General features: G+C 53.0%; 1 protein-coding gene across 1 annotated transcript in view; it reads left to right on the forward strand.

Annotated features, from left to right (window-relative positions):
• Positions 1-17614, forward strand: part of COL4A2 (collagen type IV alpha 2 chain) — a 166067-nt gene that overhangs the window by 89601 nt on the left and 58852 nt on the right. The window contains exons 4-5 of the mRNA XM_028087375.2: positions 17137-17271; positions 17358-17402. Coding sequence (XP_027943176.1) covers positions 17137-17271; positions 17358-17402 — 180 coding nt within the window. The remainder of the gene's footprint in view (positions 1-17136; positions 17272-17357; positions 17403-17614) is intronic.

The following is a 17614-nucleotide window of genomic DNA, read 5'->3' on the forward strand; positions in this document are numbered from 1 at the left end:
CAGTTTTGTAACCGAGGGTTTCATCCACAGTTGTTTGATTTTGCTTTTTATTGTAAATGTGGATCCATTTGTTTATTCCATCAGTACAGTCCTGATGACCTCGTTAGTCTGGGAGGAGGGAGAAGCAGAGAGCAAGTTTACAGGGAAAAGCATCGTCAGGACTCAAACCGAGGCTGTCCTTGAGGGGGGTTTGGTCGTGTTTTGTGCTGGTTTGGGCTTTGCTCAAAGGAGCCAGATCAACTCATTTCAGTATGATCCGTGTCCTTTACAACGGAAAACAGAGTAAACTGAAGTACTGTGAAATACACGGCATAAGCCATTTCGTGAAGGTGGGAACTCAAGGGTACCTAATTGGATGTGTGGAGAAGAGACCAGTGGGGTTTCGTTGGCATGTTTGCCCACCCATGGGCACTGAAAGAAACAAAACTTATTTCTAAAACAGCTTCTTCAAAGTCCGCATTTTGTTTTAGGAAAACGTTCAGCTCCGTTACTTTCTAAGCAGCTCTGTTTCTGAGCAGCCCAGACTTTGATTTCTCATCTCACTGACCTAAAGTCCGTAGCCACTCACACCTTGGGAGTCTTTTGGCCTGAAAGCCCTTAAACTGTGTCTCTGTGAATCCGTTTTTGTTCAAAGCAAAAAAGGATAAGGTAGCAAAACGTCTACTAAGGATGTATTTTGATTTCTCTTACTTAATCTAATCACCCTTTTAAGGCGAACTTTCTGGGTCAGGGGAGCTCTTCGGGTCTGACACGTATTTGAAGGTTCTGCTCTTCCTAGAAAATGGAAGACCCATGAAACTCAGTCTGTTATAATCATTCACATATTCAACAAGCCCGCGTGCAAGACTGTGGTGTGGGGAGGAGATGCAGATTTGCAGAGGCACAGCGCCCCCCCCCCCATGGGCGCACCTGGCGGGAGAGACAGCAGGACGCTCTCACAGCCCAGAAGTGAGGTGCCCCCCGGCACGCCCTGGTGGGGGTAATGCCCAGGGTGATGTCACACAGACAGGCCCTGGATGGGCTCACCCATGGGAAAAAGAGCAGGGGCCAGAGGTGGAGGTCTGAGGGGCAGTTCCTTTTAAGGAGCAGAGAAACAAGGAGGACCAGTCTGCAGTGTCACGGGCCTCGGGAGTAAGGATGGAGTCAAGACCATTTTTAAAGCAAGGGGGTGAGAAGAGAAAGGGGGAGGAGCTGGTGGGAGGTGTGGACTGGAGGAGTTATACAAGTCCTGTAAAATCCAAACGTGGCAAATCATTTCAGAGATCAGGCCGGTGGGTTGTGTTTGGAAGATGGACTTTGCTCAGACGGCCAGCAGGGCATCCACGTGCAGGTGCCCCAGAGGTGCTCGGGAGGGTGGGACGGGTGATGGAGCCTCTCGAGGACCAGGCGCTGGGGATGCTGGGGTCTCATGTGTGTGTCAGGAGATGCCTGCTCGGCTGTGCCAGGCAGGATTCCCGGCCCCCTGCACAGCCCAGCCCAGCCTGTGTGCCACAACCCCAGCACGCGCACCCGCCCTCTTTGTTCAGACGCCGCAACGGAGGCTCTCGAATCTCACAAGTTTCAGTTGAATCATTTTAGATCATTTGCAATCACCTCACTTTTCCCTCTTGGCTTTTAGTTTCTGGGGATTCTTTTTAAGATTTTATTTATTTATTTGAGAGAGGGAGAGAGCATGAGAGGGGAAAGCAGATGCCCCGCTGAGCAGGAAGCCCGATGCAGGACTTGATCCCAGAACTCCAGGATCATGACCCGAGCCAAAGGCAGACGCTTAACCAGCTGAGCCACCCAGGTGCCCCTCTGGAGATTTTTAAGAGGGGAGAGAGAGACAGATGTCTCTGCCCATCAGCCAGGGGCTTTTGGCTTCCATGCCCATCAGCGTGTCCCGGAGAACCCAGGAGCAAGCAGGGTTTGGCTCCGTGCCTTTTTGTGGTCGTGGACATGAGCTTGGAAGGCTGACCTGAAAAGCTGCTAAAGATATGGAAGTCCATTCATACTTGGAGGCCATTTTCCAGTGAGTCACTATCAGAGGGAAAACCATGCGATGCTCGCCTCCTGAAATCCTTCCTGGCATGTCAGAGGGGGGCTTCCGAGAACTTGCTTTGCTTGACAGACAGGAATATTTGGCTCAAAGAAATCACTGCTGAACTGAGTAGCTCGTAACCCCATGACAGCATTGCCCGTGACTCCCAGATGGAGAGCAGATAGCACATTCGTCACCAGCTGCGTGTCTGAAATCAGGGAGCGGGGGTAGGGGCCTCAACCATGCGGGCCTGGGGCTTCTCTGCGCAGAAGTGGGGAGAAGCCATGGGTTCACCAGCACTCGTCAGGTGCAGGACACCGCCCAGCGGGAAAGGCTCGTCGAGGACAGCCGTGCCGTCGGTCTTCAGCAAGTTACGCGGAACCAGGAACGCGCCAGTAAACGAGCCGAGGCGGTCTGCGTGCAGTCCCACGGTTGCATGACCTGCTCTAACGGGAAACCAGGCCCATCTCGGTGCGCGTTCCAGGCAGGGTTAAATTACGGGGGGCAAGTGCATAAGGTATTACAGTCTAGTTACAAACTTAGAAGGGCATGGTGGTTCTTTAATTTATTAATAAGCCAAGCTGATGTCCCTCTTGCGCGGCTAGAGGTTGACTTCTCGCCGTGCTTATCTCTTGTGTTCTCTCGCGTGTTCTTCTCCTTTCTGTGTCTATGCTGTTCTCCCCTCGGCAGGACTTCTAGGCCCATTTAGGATCAGAGCACACATGAGGTCAGCGGACTGCTTGACTAAGTCCTGCGCACTGAAAGGTGCAGGAGGGCTGGAGCCTTGGGCTGCCAGGGCGGGGTAGGGAATGGCCCTGGAGGCCGGAGCACCACGCCCCCGAGCTCATCGTGGGCGGACGGGGAGCGGTGGCGTCCAGATGGATGGGTTGCTGTGAGCTGAGTGAGGGACAGAGAAGGAGCAGGGGTGCTTGCTGTTCTTGGGCTCTTGCTGGGAGCAGGGCTGGAGGAAACAAGGTAGCAAGTTCACTTTTGGGTCTAGAGCGTCTACGGGTCCATAGGCAGAGGGGCAGCTGTGGGATGGGGGCTGCCGCCTCCCAGGCATCCTGACGCAGGGAGAGTGGACCAGCATCCCCAGCTGGAGCGAAAGGAAAGAGGAGTCACAGCAGAGCCCAGTCCTTTACAGGATGGGGACCAGGAAAGGGGGCACACAAAGGTCGGGGGTGCAGAGAGACCCCGGCAAGAGCCAACGTCCACAACAGGCGCTCCAAGGACCTGGAAGGCCGCAGAAGGCCTGCAGCAGCCTTCACACCACTGCGTCCCGTCCGGTGGTGGGCCAGAAAGCAGCTCACACGGGTTCGAGGTGTGAGCGGGAGACCAGAAGTCGCTGTGGAACGTTGTCTGGGTTCCGTCTGAATTCAGGAAAGCTGCTCACAACCGTGACGCTTCCCAGAGTGACGAAGCCACACTCTGAGGGTCGAGGGCAGGGCAGCTGGGTGCCTCTCCCGAGGGGTCTCCTGAGTCCCACCAGAGGGACCCCGCGGGGCTGCACGCAGCAGTGGCCGGGCCAGCTGCCACCTCGGTCCGGGCCACCACTGGCTCACGGGTCTGCTCTGGCGTGCAAGGCCATGCGGGTGCAGAGAAACCCCAGCCCCTCCCCCCATGCCGCCACACATGCCGCTCACCACACATGAACGCGACCAACCCAGAGGCCACGACAATGGCAGACAAGGGGACAGCTCCTAAGACGTAGAGCCAGGCTTTCTGGGGGAATCTCATGAAGATGCTGGACTCCAGCTGAGCAGTGGATGAGCCACAATAAGGATGTTCTGACCCCGTAGACAGCAGGGACTTACCGTGCTGATCACACCTCTCCAGGTCCATGTGTCGTGTGTCCCCATAATCGCTCCCTGTGTATTCAGTGAGCCATGGGCATCCTCACTCGTCACCTGGGATGACCCGGGATCACACCAGGAGCAAGTGTGTGCCTTGGAGATGGAGCACTCCTGCATTGTTGCCTTCCATTTTGTGGATGAAAATTGCTTTTTTTTTTTTTTTTAACAAATGCCTTTGAGAAGAACGAATGTTCTGGAGGCTGTTTTGCCCCATGTCTTGAGAACAGTGCACCAGCTGAGTCACTTCTCTGGAATGGATGTTAATGTCATTTGGTTTCCTCCCGCCCAGGACCCCGGGTTTCATGTCTGCACAAATGAGCCATCCATTATCTTTCCACCAGACTGAAAAAAGATCAATTTCTCGTGGTTTGTTGTTCTTTTTTTAATTGCGGATGTGTGTTCAGTGTCCGTCCAAATAATCACTCCAGGCCGGGGAGTCTTCGGAGGGAAGTCCAGGATGTCCAGATAGCCATCTGCAGTGTCAGACAGGACTGTGAGCGCCAGCCCTTTGTTCACGGGATTTATCCCTGACGGCGGGCTCAGACGTCCAGCTCACACTCGCACCCTGCGCCCGGTGACAGTTGCATCACATGGCTCTGACTGGCCAGGAGCTCCAGAACCCCCACAGGGGCACTAGGGGTTACTACTGATAACATCTTGGCAGAAACACTTTGTGGAACAATTTCCAAAATATCAGATACTTTTAAAGATGTGGAGAAGGAAGGCCGAACTTTGAGCTGCTTTCCTGTCTGCCAGGGAAGCTTCCCTGGCACCAAACTCAAGGGCAGCGTGGAGTGTGCAGAATTAACGGACGGGAACACTCCAGGCCGCTCCCCACCAACTAGCCATGTGACCTGGGCTGGACCTCTTGGGGCCCAGAGTAGGCGACGTCTTTCTCTAGGAGCTGTCCCCAAGCTTGTCATTACATGTGACCACGGGTAAAGGTGTGTCTAGGTGCCCCAAGGTGCTTCTGACATCCTGAGGGGTCCTCCAGCTCCCACACGTGTAACCCGGCCGTTGATAGACCACCTCATGCTTGGACAGCCCCATGGGCTTAGGGAACGTGGAAATCCCCTCACACCCGATGCGTAGACTTCTGCCTCCGGTGCTGACATCTGGGCCCCCCCTTTCCGGAAGCCTCCGGTCATGAGTCCCCACCCGCGTCTCCTTCAGCCCCTCTTCCATCTTCGAGGGGTCCCTTTCTCTCACGCTTGCTCTCGGGACCAGCTACCATCCTCTCTCATAATGTCCCGGCAACATCCGAGTAGAAGTCACTTTCACACCTTTGTACTTGCTTTGCAACCAAGCAGCCAGCCACCCGCTCTGCCGTGGTCTCCTCCTCCCCCGCCCCCCAGGGGAGCCCCACCACCATCAGAAACGGCGGTGGCGGTGCGGGGCCTGCTCTCCTGGCTCGGGTTCCGTGAAGTCACCCAGTCTTCGTGGCCACGACGGCCTTCTCCCCGAGAAGGAGGGCCTGGCTTGATTTTCCAGCAACTTCCCTGTATCTGAAAATTTACTCCCCAAGATCCAGCTGAGCCTCTGTCTGGGCGATGCCTAACAATTCAGTCTTCTTACCATAAAAACCTTCCTCATCCGTTGAGAAGTCCGCTGGCTTGGGGATCTGTGCGTGGACGCTGGAGAGAGCGTGGCCACTGGGTCCGTGTAACTGCCCCCCCCAGGTGTCCTGATGTTGCCGCCCGTCCCCCTGAAGCCTCCAGCCCCCCTTGCATACCTTTTGACCGGAGTTGCTAAAAAGTAACAGAAGTGACTCATTTGAGTTTCACCTTCTCTTTCTGCCCTGGTCACTTTCTAGCAGGAGGGGGAGTAATGAGCCGTGAAATGGCCGCCATCGAGCAGCAGTGTTGGGTTTCAGCAGGAAAGCAGATCTTAGGTCATCACCCAGGGTTGTGGCGGGCTCTGTTCTGTTGGGTCGGCGTGAACCCCGGGCATACATCAGCTTCTTTCTGTCCATCGGTCCGTTGCTTTTGGCCTGACTGTAGCCTCGGGGAGATCAGTGAAAGAGACGTGTTCAGGCTCCAAAGTCATACCCGTTCCTCGAGCAGAGTTCATAGGCACAGAGACAGGCTCTCCGGAACGGCTCTGAGAAGCCAGGCACCAGCCCCCCCCTCCAACCCGTGGCTCATCCTCACCCACAAAATGGATGTGAGAACAGCACCTGACTCACAGAGGTGTTGTGGGCACGAAACCCCTTTGCTGTTGGAGAGTCTCCACACCGTACATAAATGCTCTCTGCTCTGGGATTGTAGGTTGCTCTCCTAACTCGGGCCCACACAGGGAGCTATCTCTTGGAACTCTGCCCTGGGTCTGGGTATATCGGGTCCTCCGGTATCTATATCTACTTAGAACACCTTCCTCTGGGCAAGTCAAAAGGGAAGGGAATTATGAAATAATTCGTTACTGTTAGCTCAACCACCCTGTGAAAAGAAGAACGGAATTTGATATGCTCTTTAGACACCGCTGGAATCCTGCAGTGAAAATTTTCATCAGAATTTTCCCCATGGGAGGTTCGCGCTCCCTGACAAACGAGGGGGGACTGCGCTCTGTTCCGGGGAGGGGGGTCATGGTAACCCCAAACAGTCACAGAATCTTGGACACAGCAAATCTGAAGTCGGAAGTGGGGCGGGGTCTTGCTCCCAAAGAGCGCGGCTGACTGCCACCCAGTGCTGGCCGCGGGAACTGCAAGGCGTTGCCCACCTGTCTTCCTCAGCCCCAGGAATATAACAAAAGGCCTAAAAGGCCGTAAGAAGGTGTCTTCTGTTGATGGAAAGTTAAATTTTTATTCTAAAACAGAAGCATTCAGGAAGCATTGAAAATCTTCCTCTTACAGCTTTTCACGGACCCGTGTTGGCAAACTCAGCCCTTTCCTCCGTAACCTTTACTCCTCCTGAGTCGCGGTATTTGTGCTCAATGGTTTGAGCATGTTCCATGTATCACCCACAGTTGTCCTCAGACGGCTTGGTTCAAATATTTTACCAGAACTAAGTCCCTGGAGGAGGGAGCCCTGGCATATTCCAGAAGCCTGGTCTTGTGTCCTAGCTCTTGACTTCAGCAGATGGTTTCTCTTTATCTCTCCACTCCTCCAGTTCTGATAAGGCTGGCGTCCCTTCCCACAAGTCCGGGGCATCTCCTTTCGGGACGCACTCTCCCCGACAGGTAGAGCCAGATCACCTGGCGGGACCCACCTTCAGCAACGCCACGGGCCAGTGCAGAGCGAGGCCAGGATCTAAGGCTGGAGGCGCCCCCGCGTGGCACGCCGGCGGACGGAACCAGAGGGTGAGAGCCCTCCACCGTGTTACCCCCTGGCGCTGTGTTTCAGAAGCGCCCCAGAAATCATGAACTCGTGGTGGTGGTCACCGAAGGGTCTGAACGTACAAGGCCTCTTGCCAGCACCCGTGGGTAAAGGGCGTTGGCGCTGGAAATGTCTGTCATGCCACTTGGCAGGGAGCGTGTCCTGCGTGGCTCGTCACGCAGGAGCCCTGTCCGTGTGACTCAGGTGACCAATCAGAGGAAGCCACTGCCTTCAGGGCTTGCGGGGCCTCCAGGCTATAGGACAGTGCCCACGGCAGTGACCCGCACCCGCTGCATTTCCACAGCTCGCCCTGCACTTCAATGCGTAACTGCACCCACATAGTTGCTTCTCCCGAAGCCTCTAATCACTCACCTCGGGGTGGCTTCGTGAGGTCTCAAAAGGAGAGACAAACAACCTCCCGAGGGAACAGTGTGGCCCCTGCTGTGCTTTTCTCAATCATGGAATAAGGTCCCTGACCTTCAGGAGTTTGCTTCTTTAACCCCTGGAAGTACGAATATTATAAAGGCTGAAAATACGGAAAATTCAATCCTGAGGCATTTCACGGGGCTCCAGTTCCCATCCACCTTGAGGAGGCTCACGCGGGCCTCTGTGCAAGGGGCTGAGGAGGCCATCCTTGGGCTCTGAAGCGAGAGGAGGCCTTAGAAGCCTGTGCCCTTGGTTGACAAACACCAGTACGGCTTCAGAGGGTCAGTAGTGGGGGTCCCCCAGCCACAGCCATCAGAAGGACGTGGTGAAGTGCTCCTGGGCGGAGGGTCCGCAGAGCTGCCACTAAGACCTTTCACCTCCCTGGGCTGTTCCCTCCCCTGTCCTGTGTGAGAATTAGATTTGTTCCCAGCTCCAAACCTGGCAATGCATCTGAGTTGCCTGGGGAACCTTGTCAAAAATACAGATTTCCAGGCTCTTCCTCCCCACCCCAAAACTGCTAGGCTAGAAATTCTTGAGGTTTGAGACTTCCCTTAACTGATGCTTTGGCAGCCAGCCAAGACCTGTCCTGGGGCGGAGACCACACCTGGGCTGATCTTCTCAAGCTCTGAAGCAAACTCCAATCACCTGGGATCCTGTGGAGACGCCGATTCGATTCATTGGGTCTGGGGCGGCCTGAGGACCCCCCCTCTCCGCTAGTGAGCTCCAGGGGAAGTGATTTGCTGCTCTGAGGACCTGCCCCCCCGTGCTCTCTGCGGTGCCTCCCAGATCGGATAATCAGTGAGGCCTTTGGGAAAGCAATAGGCGGTTATCGGTGGAGCAGCAGAGTTGCCAGTCTGAAAAGTGACGTGATGCTGCTCTAATCTGAAATGACTGTCACTGTCTAGGAGAATCTTCTAGAAGATGAGGCCCGTGCCCCTGGACCACAAAGACCGACACACACTTTGTATTACAGTATCCGGGAAGGGAACATTCTTTTACCCGAAATAAAATGAAATCAGTGCCATAGGTGAGGCATTTGGAGCTGAGTTTCTCCTGAGTTTCTGTGCGGTATAAACTGATTTTCCTTACCTGTCTTTCCCTGCCCCTGCGGAGGTTCCAGGCGACCGGCCAGCCGCTTCAGACGTTAGCCTTTCAAGTCGCTGCCTTTGAGCCGCGTTGCCCTGAGTGCTCCAGCCAGTCTGGAAAACAGTTCCGCAACTTGCTGATAAAGTTAAACAGACTCTTATCGTCTGACCCGGTAAATCCCACTCTTGGGTATTTACAAAAACATGTGTCTATATGAAAGAAAACATACCTGAGTGTTTATAGCAGCCCGATGCACATGCACCAAAAACCAGAGGCAACTCCAAGCCCCACGACGAGCGGACGGGTAAACAAATTGTAGTTGTGGGCTGGGCCAGAACTCTCGGTGACCAGAAGACACAACCGTGCATGCACACAGCAGGGCGGGCGAGCCACCACTGCCTTGTGCAGGTGAAAGAAGCCGGACTCGCTGCAGGACACGCTGGGGGATGCCACTAGCATGACCGATCCGTCTGGAAGAGACAGACCGAGGCTGAGGAGGGGCCGCAGGGCCCTGGGGCGAGGTGTGCTGAGCTTGCAGAACCCACACAACCTCACACCAAAACCACAGGTTGTGCTGTAAACGTAGAGATAAAGTCTTCCGAAACTGGAGATGGTAAATCACTTCGTGAAAATATAATAACAGATAAGTAGGTTAAAGCCAGGGGCAGGAGGGGGAGAGGAAAGGGAGGAAGTCCCCTCTGCTGATGACAGAAAACGTGGATCTCTATTTCAAAATGGCCCTATTCGGGAATTTCAAATAAAGATTAACAGGGGAAAAAGAAATGTGTGTGCCATAGCCAAGTTGGAACCCTCCCTTACCCTTAACCTTTTTCCCTTTGTTGACCGAATCTCTTTTTCATAACAGACCAGCTCAATATAATGCCAACCTCAAGAATAGTTTTCTTTCATGTGAGTGTGTTTAGTCTAAATGCAAAATGGATATACTGCCAGTTCCGTTCCTGGTCTGTGCCACTCTCACCAAAAAGGTGGTCTGCACGCCCACCGGCCTGGTGGATGAACCTCAGCAGGGAGGCCGGCATCTGGAGGCCCCGCACACGGGTGTTTCCTGCACCCCGCGCCCCTGTCTGCAGGCAGCTTTCCCGGGGCTGTTGCCCAATCGCAGGGCGAGGACAGAAGCTCTCGGGGCCTACAGTGAGTCACGTCACCCTCGAGCATGCCTAGGAGTCTCCCCTGATTAGGGGAGGCCAGCGAGGGATTGCCACACGCAGATGACGTGTGGAAATGAAGCGTCTGCCGCTGAGGCCGTCCGTGTGGACAGCTGTTAGTTACTGTGGTTGCAGGATTTGGTAAGGCCAGCGTCACCTCCTACACTCTAGTTGTCCCTTTCTGATACGGACGTGTAGCCGAGAACCCTTGTGTCACGCACTCGTAAGGACGGAAAGGCCGCTTGACGAGGAGGCTCCGGGCACTAATACTGTATTCCACGCAGTCGGTGCTCAGTTAGAAAGAGCGTTTCCTGCTGGTGGGAAGCCCGTGGCCCCAGAGTCTGCCCTTCCAGCCCGTTCTTGGCTGCTGCCTGTGCTCCCAGGGCCCTCGGCTCATCCACACGCCACTCCGCGTCTTCTTGGTGGACAAGAGCCTTGGGAAATCTTGTCGGTGTGTTGGGCAAGCGACCACGTTTAGACAAACGAAATGTATTTATTGCTGCAAGCCAGGGAAGGCTCTCCCAGAAGATCAACTTCTCCAACATATGCCTGGCAGAATCACATCCAGACTATAAAAAGCGTGGCCTCACGTTGGGGTAAAGGCCATCGAGTGTGACGGCCCACGTGCTGCCTATTTTTAGAATAAGGAGCAGAGTTTCCAGACATTTTGCTCCTATGGGTAGGAACCAGGAGATGATCCATCGTTTCTCTGCTTTGAAATGTGAATCCGTCCAAGTCAGATCATTTCAGGTAAAACGGTAGAGCAGCAACTCAGAGTACAGGTTTTGTTCTTTATGAAGACTGTGCCTCGTGGAGGCCAGGGATGTCCTGCACCTGTCTTCAGCTCCTGAACCCGGTTTGGTCCTGACCCCCTTCCGGGTCTGAGGCTCAGCGGGTGGGTGCTAGACGGCTCCACTTTTCTGTCCACCTTGCGCTCCACAGACCAGATTCCAGACGTGGACTCCGGACGAGGCCTTCATTTGTGTGGGTTTGCTTGTTGTTGTTTGTTGTTGTTGTTCTTTTTATTTCCCTGGCAGAAAAAGCTTTGGACTTAGTGTTTTTTAACAAGGCATTTTCAAAGTGTCCGCTCTTCTTTCTTTCCAAAACATTATCTATCTTGTAAATTCACTTACAGGGATATACCAGAAGGACTTGGTCGTGTGAAATGTGCCTATGAACATCAGGCCTTGTCTCCTGAAACTCTGCTTTACTCCTTTTCTGTTTGTTCCTTTGTTTTTAGGACATTTTATCACGATAGCTTCCCATGCAATTCAGTGAATACTGACAAATGAGTACGGCTGTGTAGTAACCACCAGAATCGCGATATGAACCGGGTCCATTCCCTCCCTCCATCCCCACCCCTGGCCGCCACTGCTCTGTTTCCCGCCCCTGGTTTTGCCTTCTCTAGAATGTCGTGTAAATCAGATGACAGCACAGTGCCCTATCAACGGGACGGGCGGGATGTGCTTCCCCCTCTTGGCGAAACGCCTCTGGATCCGTCCTCACCGCTGTGCACGTGACGCTAAGCGGTGGCCCGCTGTGTGAACGTACCAGTTGGTCCACTCATCAGCCAGTGGACATTCAGGTTGTTTCTGGGGTTTAGCTAAAATAAATCGAGCCACTGTGAACATTTACCTACAGGTCCTACAGTAAGCGTACGTTTAACTTTATAAGAAACCGCCCCGTTCTGCATCCGCACCAGCGGGTTCCTCCACATCCTCTGCAGGATCCGCGTGGCGGTCTGCCTGTGTGACCCGGGGCCACAGTTGTCCTTACCGTGCACCTACCTGGTGGCTAGCGGAGCAGACCCACTTCTGTGCACTTGGTTTCCATCTACTCGCCTTCTCTGAGCAAGCCTCAGTTCAGATCTCACTTGGGTTGTCTCTTATTCTTGGTTTCTGGGTGTCCTGTCTGTATTCTGGACAAAAATCATTTATCAGAAATATGTCCCCCAGTCTGCGGCCTGCTCCTTATTTCTTGACAGTATCTTTAAGATCAAACCTTTCAGGGTTTTCAACTTTTTTCTTATATGGTTCATGATCTTTGTGTCACATCTAGAAATGTTTGCCTAACCCAAAGTCACGAATACTCTTCCCTGTGTTTTCCTCTAGAAACACTAGAGTTTTAGCGCTTATGTTCAGGCCTACAACCCGTGTTGACCACACGTTTGTACGTGGAGCAAGGTAAGGGTCAGGGTCTGTTTCCTTACACGCCGATGTGTCCCCTTTGCCCAGATGCTGCTCTACGGTCTGTACCAGATGAACCTGGAGAGCAGGAATCCTAAGGCCCGTATAATCCCTCCTCATTTAGGTGGGATCCTTAATCTGGAGTAGTACCGCGGGCAGGGCTGATGTTCTCCTATATTAAGTAAGAAACTCTAGACGAAAGGTGGCAGATTTAGCATGAGTTTCGTCCACTTCCCGTGGATTAGGCAGCTGCCCATGTTCGCTGATTGTTGCTGTGTAGGTTAAGCACCGTGCAAACACTTCCACATTATCATTAGCTTGGAACACGGTGTTCATTCATCCTGCCAGGGTCGTCACAAAAACTGCTCACAAATGGTAATGATTACCCTAAGAACAGTGGTTCATTCTAAATTGGTTTTTTGGATCCCGAAAAAGTAGTCCTTCCCAGCTTCTGGGCCGTTTTACGTATTTTCGAATGAGCTGGGACTTGAGCTGGAATCCCCAGAGGGTCATGGAGAAGGGCCGCATCGGAAGGGCCGGGAAGGCCTGGAACGCACTGCCAAAAGCCAAGGAAGGGAGGGGCTGCCCAGGGGACTGGAGAGGATATGGGGTGTCTGCGGGGGCCCGCTGCCCATAAAAGGCAAGACAGGAAAAGCAGACTTCAGAAAGAGAAGGGATTTCCTACTATTCACATGTTGGCCAGTAAGTCATGAAAAGCTTGTTCTTGTTCTACCAGGAAAATACTGTACTATAAATTAAAAATCCTGATGTTCAGTGAAGCGGGCTGTATCCTTGGAAACATTCCTCTTTGTCCGTCCCTGATGGAGGAAGCTCTTTTTACCCTTCTCCCCACTGTGACCTGGAAGGCTAATAAGCTATGGATGGAGACAGGCACCGCCTTGGAGTTGCGTGAGTGGGAGACGACCCTTGCCGGGCCCGGGTGATCATCAGTCCTGCTTCTGTATGTCAGGGTCCGAAAGCCCGGAGTCATTCCTCGTGTGCACATAGCTGGGGATATTCTACCTTTTCTCGGAAGTGAACACTCCACGTGCAGGAAAGCTCAGTAAGTGTCTCAGGGCTTGAAGTGCCTTCTGTCCACAGCCGTGGTATTTGAGCAATGTGGATTCAAGTCTGGACTCATTCCCTCCGCCTTTGCAGACTTCGGCTTCCAAGGCTGACCCCGGACCCCCCACATACTCCCGTAGTGCTTTCAAGAAGGGAGAGGTGAGAAGCAACCGTCCATCCTCCCAGGGATCAAAGTTTATCCTGGTCTGTTGCAGACAGGACCCAGAAAATTTAATTAGAAATAGTCCTTAACATACGTAAATATTACATTTTCCTCTGCCTGATTGCAGGAGGAGGAACATTTCTTCTAAGATCCAACTTCATGCTTGAGATTTTTATTAAAAGATACCAGTCCTTCTATAAGAATGTCCGGAAAGGAAGAAGGGTGGTATCAGGCAGTGATCCTCACACTTTACTGCACAAAGTAACCTCCTGGGGGTCGTGTTCACTGCAGCTCAGGAGGGTCTGGCCCGAGCCTGAGACTCTGCATTTCTCGCAGGCTCCCAGGTGGCGCTGATGCAGCTTGGGGATCGCCCGCTGCCATTACTCCCAGCGGTGTGTAATGGCAGATGGAAGGCTTGGGGATCGCCCACTCCCAGACCTGTGTGACCCTTGGCTCTTTGTGCGGGACCTTCCCGAGCCCCTGTCGTCTCCTCTCAGGTGGGGGTGGTGGTCAGTATGCATGTGGCAGGGGGGTAAAATGAGATAAGCATTTTTTTAAGACCTGTAACAGTGCTTCACCCCAGAAGATACATAATTAAATGGTGCTTATCTTTGTCCTGTTTCCCAGCAAAAGGAACACATGGGTATGAATCAGACTGGTGGGCAGGGGTCACAGTACATGGTTTCTCCTTTCCACGGTGTCTGCTGGCTTTTGACAAACATTTTGTGGAAATACTTGTTTCAAGTAGATTGCAAGAATCTTAGGAGCTTTAGAGATTTGTGCAAAGTTATTCAAACTAGAGTCCTACACTTCCTGGGGTAATTTTTGTTTTTAACATCACTTCTAACAGAAGGAAGAGAAGAGATGGAAGTAGGTTTTCTGACTGTGACTTTTCCACTCAGGATGGAAGTCGATGGTCATTTTAGCAGAAAGGAAGGTCCTTTTCGTTCCTTGGTCATTCCAGCCGCTCTTTACAAACACACTAGGTGCCCTGGCGGGCAGGATATCCTCGGGGAACTCTCAGGCCTGATGACTGAAACATGCATAGCAAGGTCCTTGACCTTGACGTCAATGCCCGTTTAGCCACAGCCGCACAGGGTGTGTCCTGCGGGCAAGAGTGAGGGTCCAGTCCCCGGGGACAAAGGTTGAATTCAGACTCTTCCTGGCCCTTCCCCAGGGCGGAAGCTGGATGGAATTTGCGAAATGTTCCGTCTGTGAGAAGCTCAAGATAATCTCTTCAGAATGACACCATCTTCACACCCACTGCGATGGCTATAATTTTGAAAAATGGAAAAAAGCAAGTGCCAGCAAGGACGTGGTGAAATTTGGAACCTTCGCACGTTGCTGCTGGGAATGCACACCGTACGACCCCTGTGGAAACCAGCAAGGCAGGGCCTCCGAAAGGTGAAACAGAATTGCCAGAAGGTGCAGCAATTCCCTTCCCAAGTTTATACCCCGAGGAGCTGAGAACAGGTGCTCCAGAAATAACTGTGCGTGCGTATCCACCGCGGTACTGTCCACAGCAACCCTCAGGTGCAAACACCCTCAATGTCCGTCAACGGACCAATGGACAAACTGTGGTCATCCGTCCACTGAATGAAAGCGAATGCAGCACTGGGAGGTGCTCCCACACGGAAGAACCTCAGAAAAGTTGTGTTAAGTAGAAGAAGCCAGGCACCAAAGGCCGCATACCCTACCTGTGACTCCACGTACTGGAAGTACCCAGAGTGGATAGAGCCCATCAACACCGAGAGCAGGTGCCAGTCTGCCTGGGGACCAGGGGCTGGGTGGGGTAGGGGCAGTGGGGAGTGACTGCTTGGTGGGTACGGGGCTGCCTTTTGGGGTGATAGAGATGTTTTAGAACCAGACAGAGCTGGTGGATAGAGAGCATTGTGAATGTGCTGGGAGCCCCTTAAAATGACTAGTCTTATGGGAACTTCACAGTGACAGCATGCTCCAGGAAAGGAAAGACTGGTTTTATTCCCAAAGCCAGACTTCCCATCCAAGAAACAAAGGCTAAAGAGAAGTTCACTGACAATGACAGGAAAGTGAGTACATGATGTCGCTATCACTTTTCCCAGCAAAGGGAATCGAGGAAAAAGTTAACGAGTGCACAAGGAGAATGTGGGTTTTCATCTCGAAGACACATGAATTCCACTTTGGTTGAGAGCAGATGCCCCCTCCCAGTTGTCTGCGTACGATAATCCCCCCAGATGGAGATGAAGTTTGCACAGTAACAAGGACGGTGCTAAGGAACAACACTTTATCCCCCAAAGGCTGCTCATGTAAACACTGACAAGCTACAAGCCTCACCGTGATTAGGGGCATTTGAAGGCTTAGGGGTGGACTTCATCATCACAAGACGGTGATAGTCTAACAGCTGCAAACAGAACTGAGCACAACTGGGGGAAATCCATAAAAATGGGATTCAAAGCCTGTTTTGTCCCCAAACTTTCAGCAAATGTAGCATGCAGAGGCCCCTGAGCACTAGCCTAGGGTGAGCCTAGGATTTGTGTTTCCAAGGTCGGGCTGCCCACCTTCCAGCACAACCCTCCTCAAGGAGGAGGGGACAAACAAGGGGCCATGGCCCCCTTTTACCACGTTCTTCGAAGATGTGAAATACCCCAGCTTCACCACTATGTACGATACTTGTGCTCAGACTGAGTATTTGGTGATTTCTGCCTTGACTGGACCCTCTGGAACACGTGGAGGGTAGAGCAGGAGAACCCACCAATTCCAAAACTGACCTTGGCCCAGAGGGAGACCTACGGAGACTTCCCATAACTCCCCTTTGTTGGAGGAGGCAGGGATCCCAAGCTTTGGGGTAGATCGCATCCATCAACTCTACCTTAATCTCCATCCGTATCTTCCACCCCAGAGAAATTCCTCTCCACTTCCCCGCGCCTGGGCCCCGCATCCGAAAGGAGTGGGCAGTGTAGGAAGGGTACCGAAACTCAGAGGTGAGAGCCCCACGCCCCTCAGCCAGGTGAATAATAGTCCGGGGCATGGATGGACCCCGTTGTGTTTACCCCTCGTCCTCCAGCAAGCGCTGTGCTTCCGCCCCTTGGCTCTTGTGGAAGACGCCGCGGTGAACACGGGTGTACAAATACCGGTTCGTGTTTCTGCCTTCAGCTCGTTTGAGTATTACCCCCGAAGTGGAATTGCTGGACCGTAGGGCAGTTCTCTGTTTCATTCATAGAGGAACTGGTACGTGCTCCCCATCGGCTGCAGCATTCCGCATTCCCACGCACAGGGCTCGGGGCTCCGACTTTTCCACATCCTTGCCTGCTCAGCATTTTGTCTTTTTTTAATAACAGCCGTCCGTGGCCAATGGCTATGGGCCTAGATCTTTATAGGCTCCAGGAACCTGTAATTCTGCTCTGCGTGTGCGAGTAGTGTGCGTGTAGACCGGGGAGAAGACCAAATCACTTGGACATCTGGGGATCATTGTGATACCTGATGCAGGACACAGTTCTATGCTGGTCACGTGCATCATAGTGAGATGGAGACAGAATCTTAGACATTTGCTTGGAGTTTTCTTTTTAACTGAAAACACTCTTTTAAAAAAGCCAAGTAGGTTGATTCCTTCATCCCGATCCAATACTAGCATTTTGCAATAACATCACTTTAGTCTGGGGTGACTTTTTCTCACATTTAACATGCTTTTTTCTTTTTCAACTCTAGGACTTGTCTTAGCCAGAAACCACTCTGTTGCAACTCTGACAGGAGGTGGAAGTGGACATAGAATGTTCTCGGAGCGTTGTAGCTCTTTGAGAATGAAAAGTGTGGTTTCAAAGGCAGCCCGATGGAAAATGCACGTCTGGAGTGACCGATGGTGACTGAACTCTGTTATTTCTGCAGGGCCAGCCCGGGCCAGTGGGCCCCCAGGGGTACACCGGGCCCCCAGGCCTGCAGGGGTTCCCAGGACTACAGGGCCGCAAAGGTGACAAGGGCGAGCGGGGCTCTCCCGGGACCATCGGACCGAAAGGAGACGTGGTACGGTGACTGCTGGGCCTCCCTCCACTTTTGTGACGGGCGGTGGGCGTCCCGGCCTTCGGTAAGTTCGTCCACCTTCTTTACAGGGAGCGAGAGGTGTTTCTGGATTCCCTGGCGCCGACGGAATTCCCGTGAGTGTGTTCTATGGTTGGGATATTAAAACGTGGTACGCATGCTAAGCAATAGGTTTAGGACTTACAGAAACGCCTCTGACCAGGCCTCCTGTTCTGTTTACCCCACGAGCCTGGCAGGCTGTATGCGCGTAATTTTGCCCCGGAGTCCAGTCAAATATCGGACAGATTGTTTCCTTTGCAAACGTTCCTCTGGACTTGGCTTCAGCATC

The sequence above is a fragment of the Eumetopias jubatus genome, unplaced genomic scaffold, assembly GCF_037043125.1.
Source record: "Eumetopias jubatus isolate StellerSeaLion01/CBP00866 unplaced genomic scaffold, mEumJub1_p1.0 scaffold_3, whole genome shotgun sequence".
In the NCBI taxonomy this organism is placed as follows: domain Eukaryota; kingdom Metazoa; phylum Chordata; class Mammalia; order Carnivora; family Otariidae; genus Eumetopias; species Eumetopias jubatus.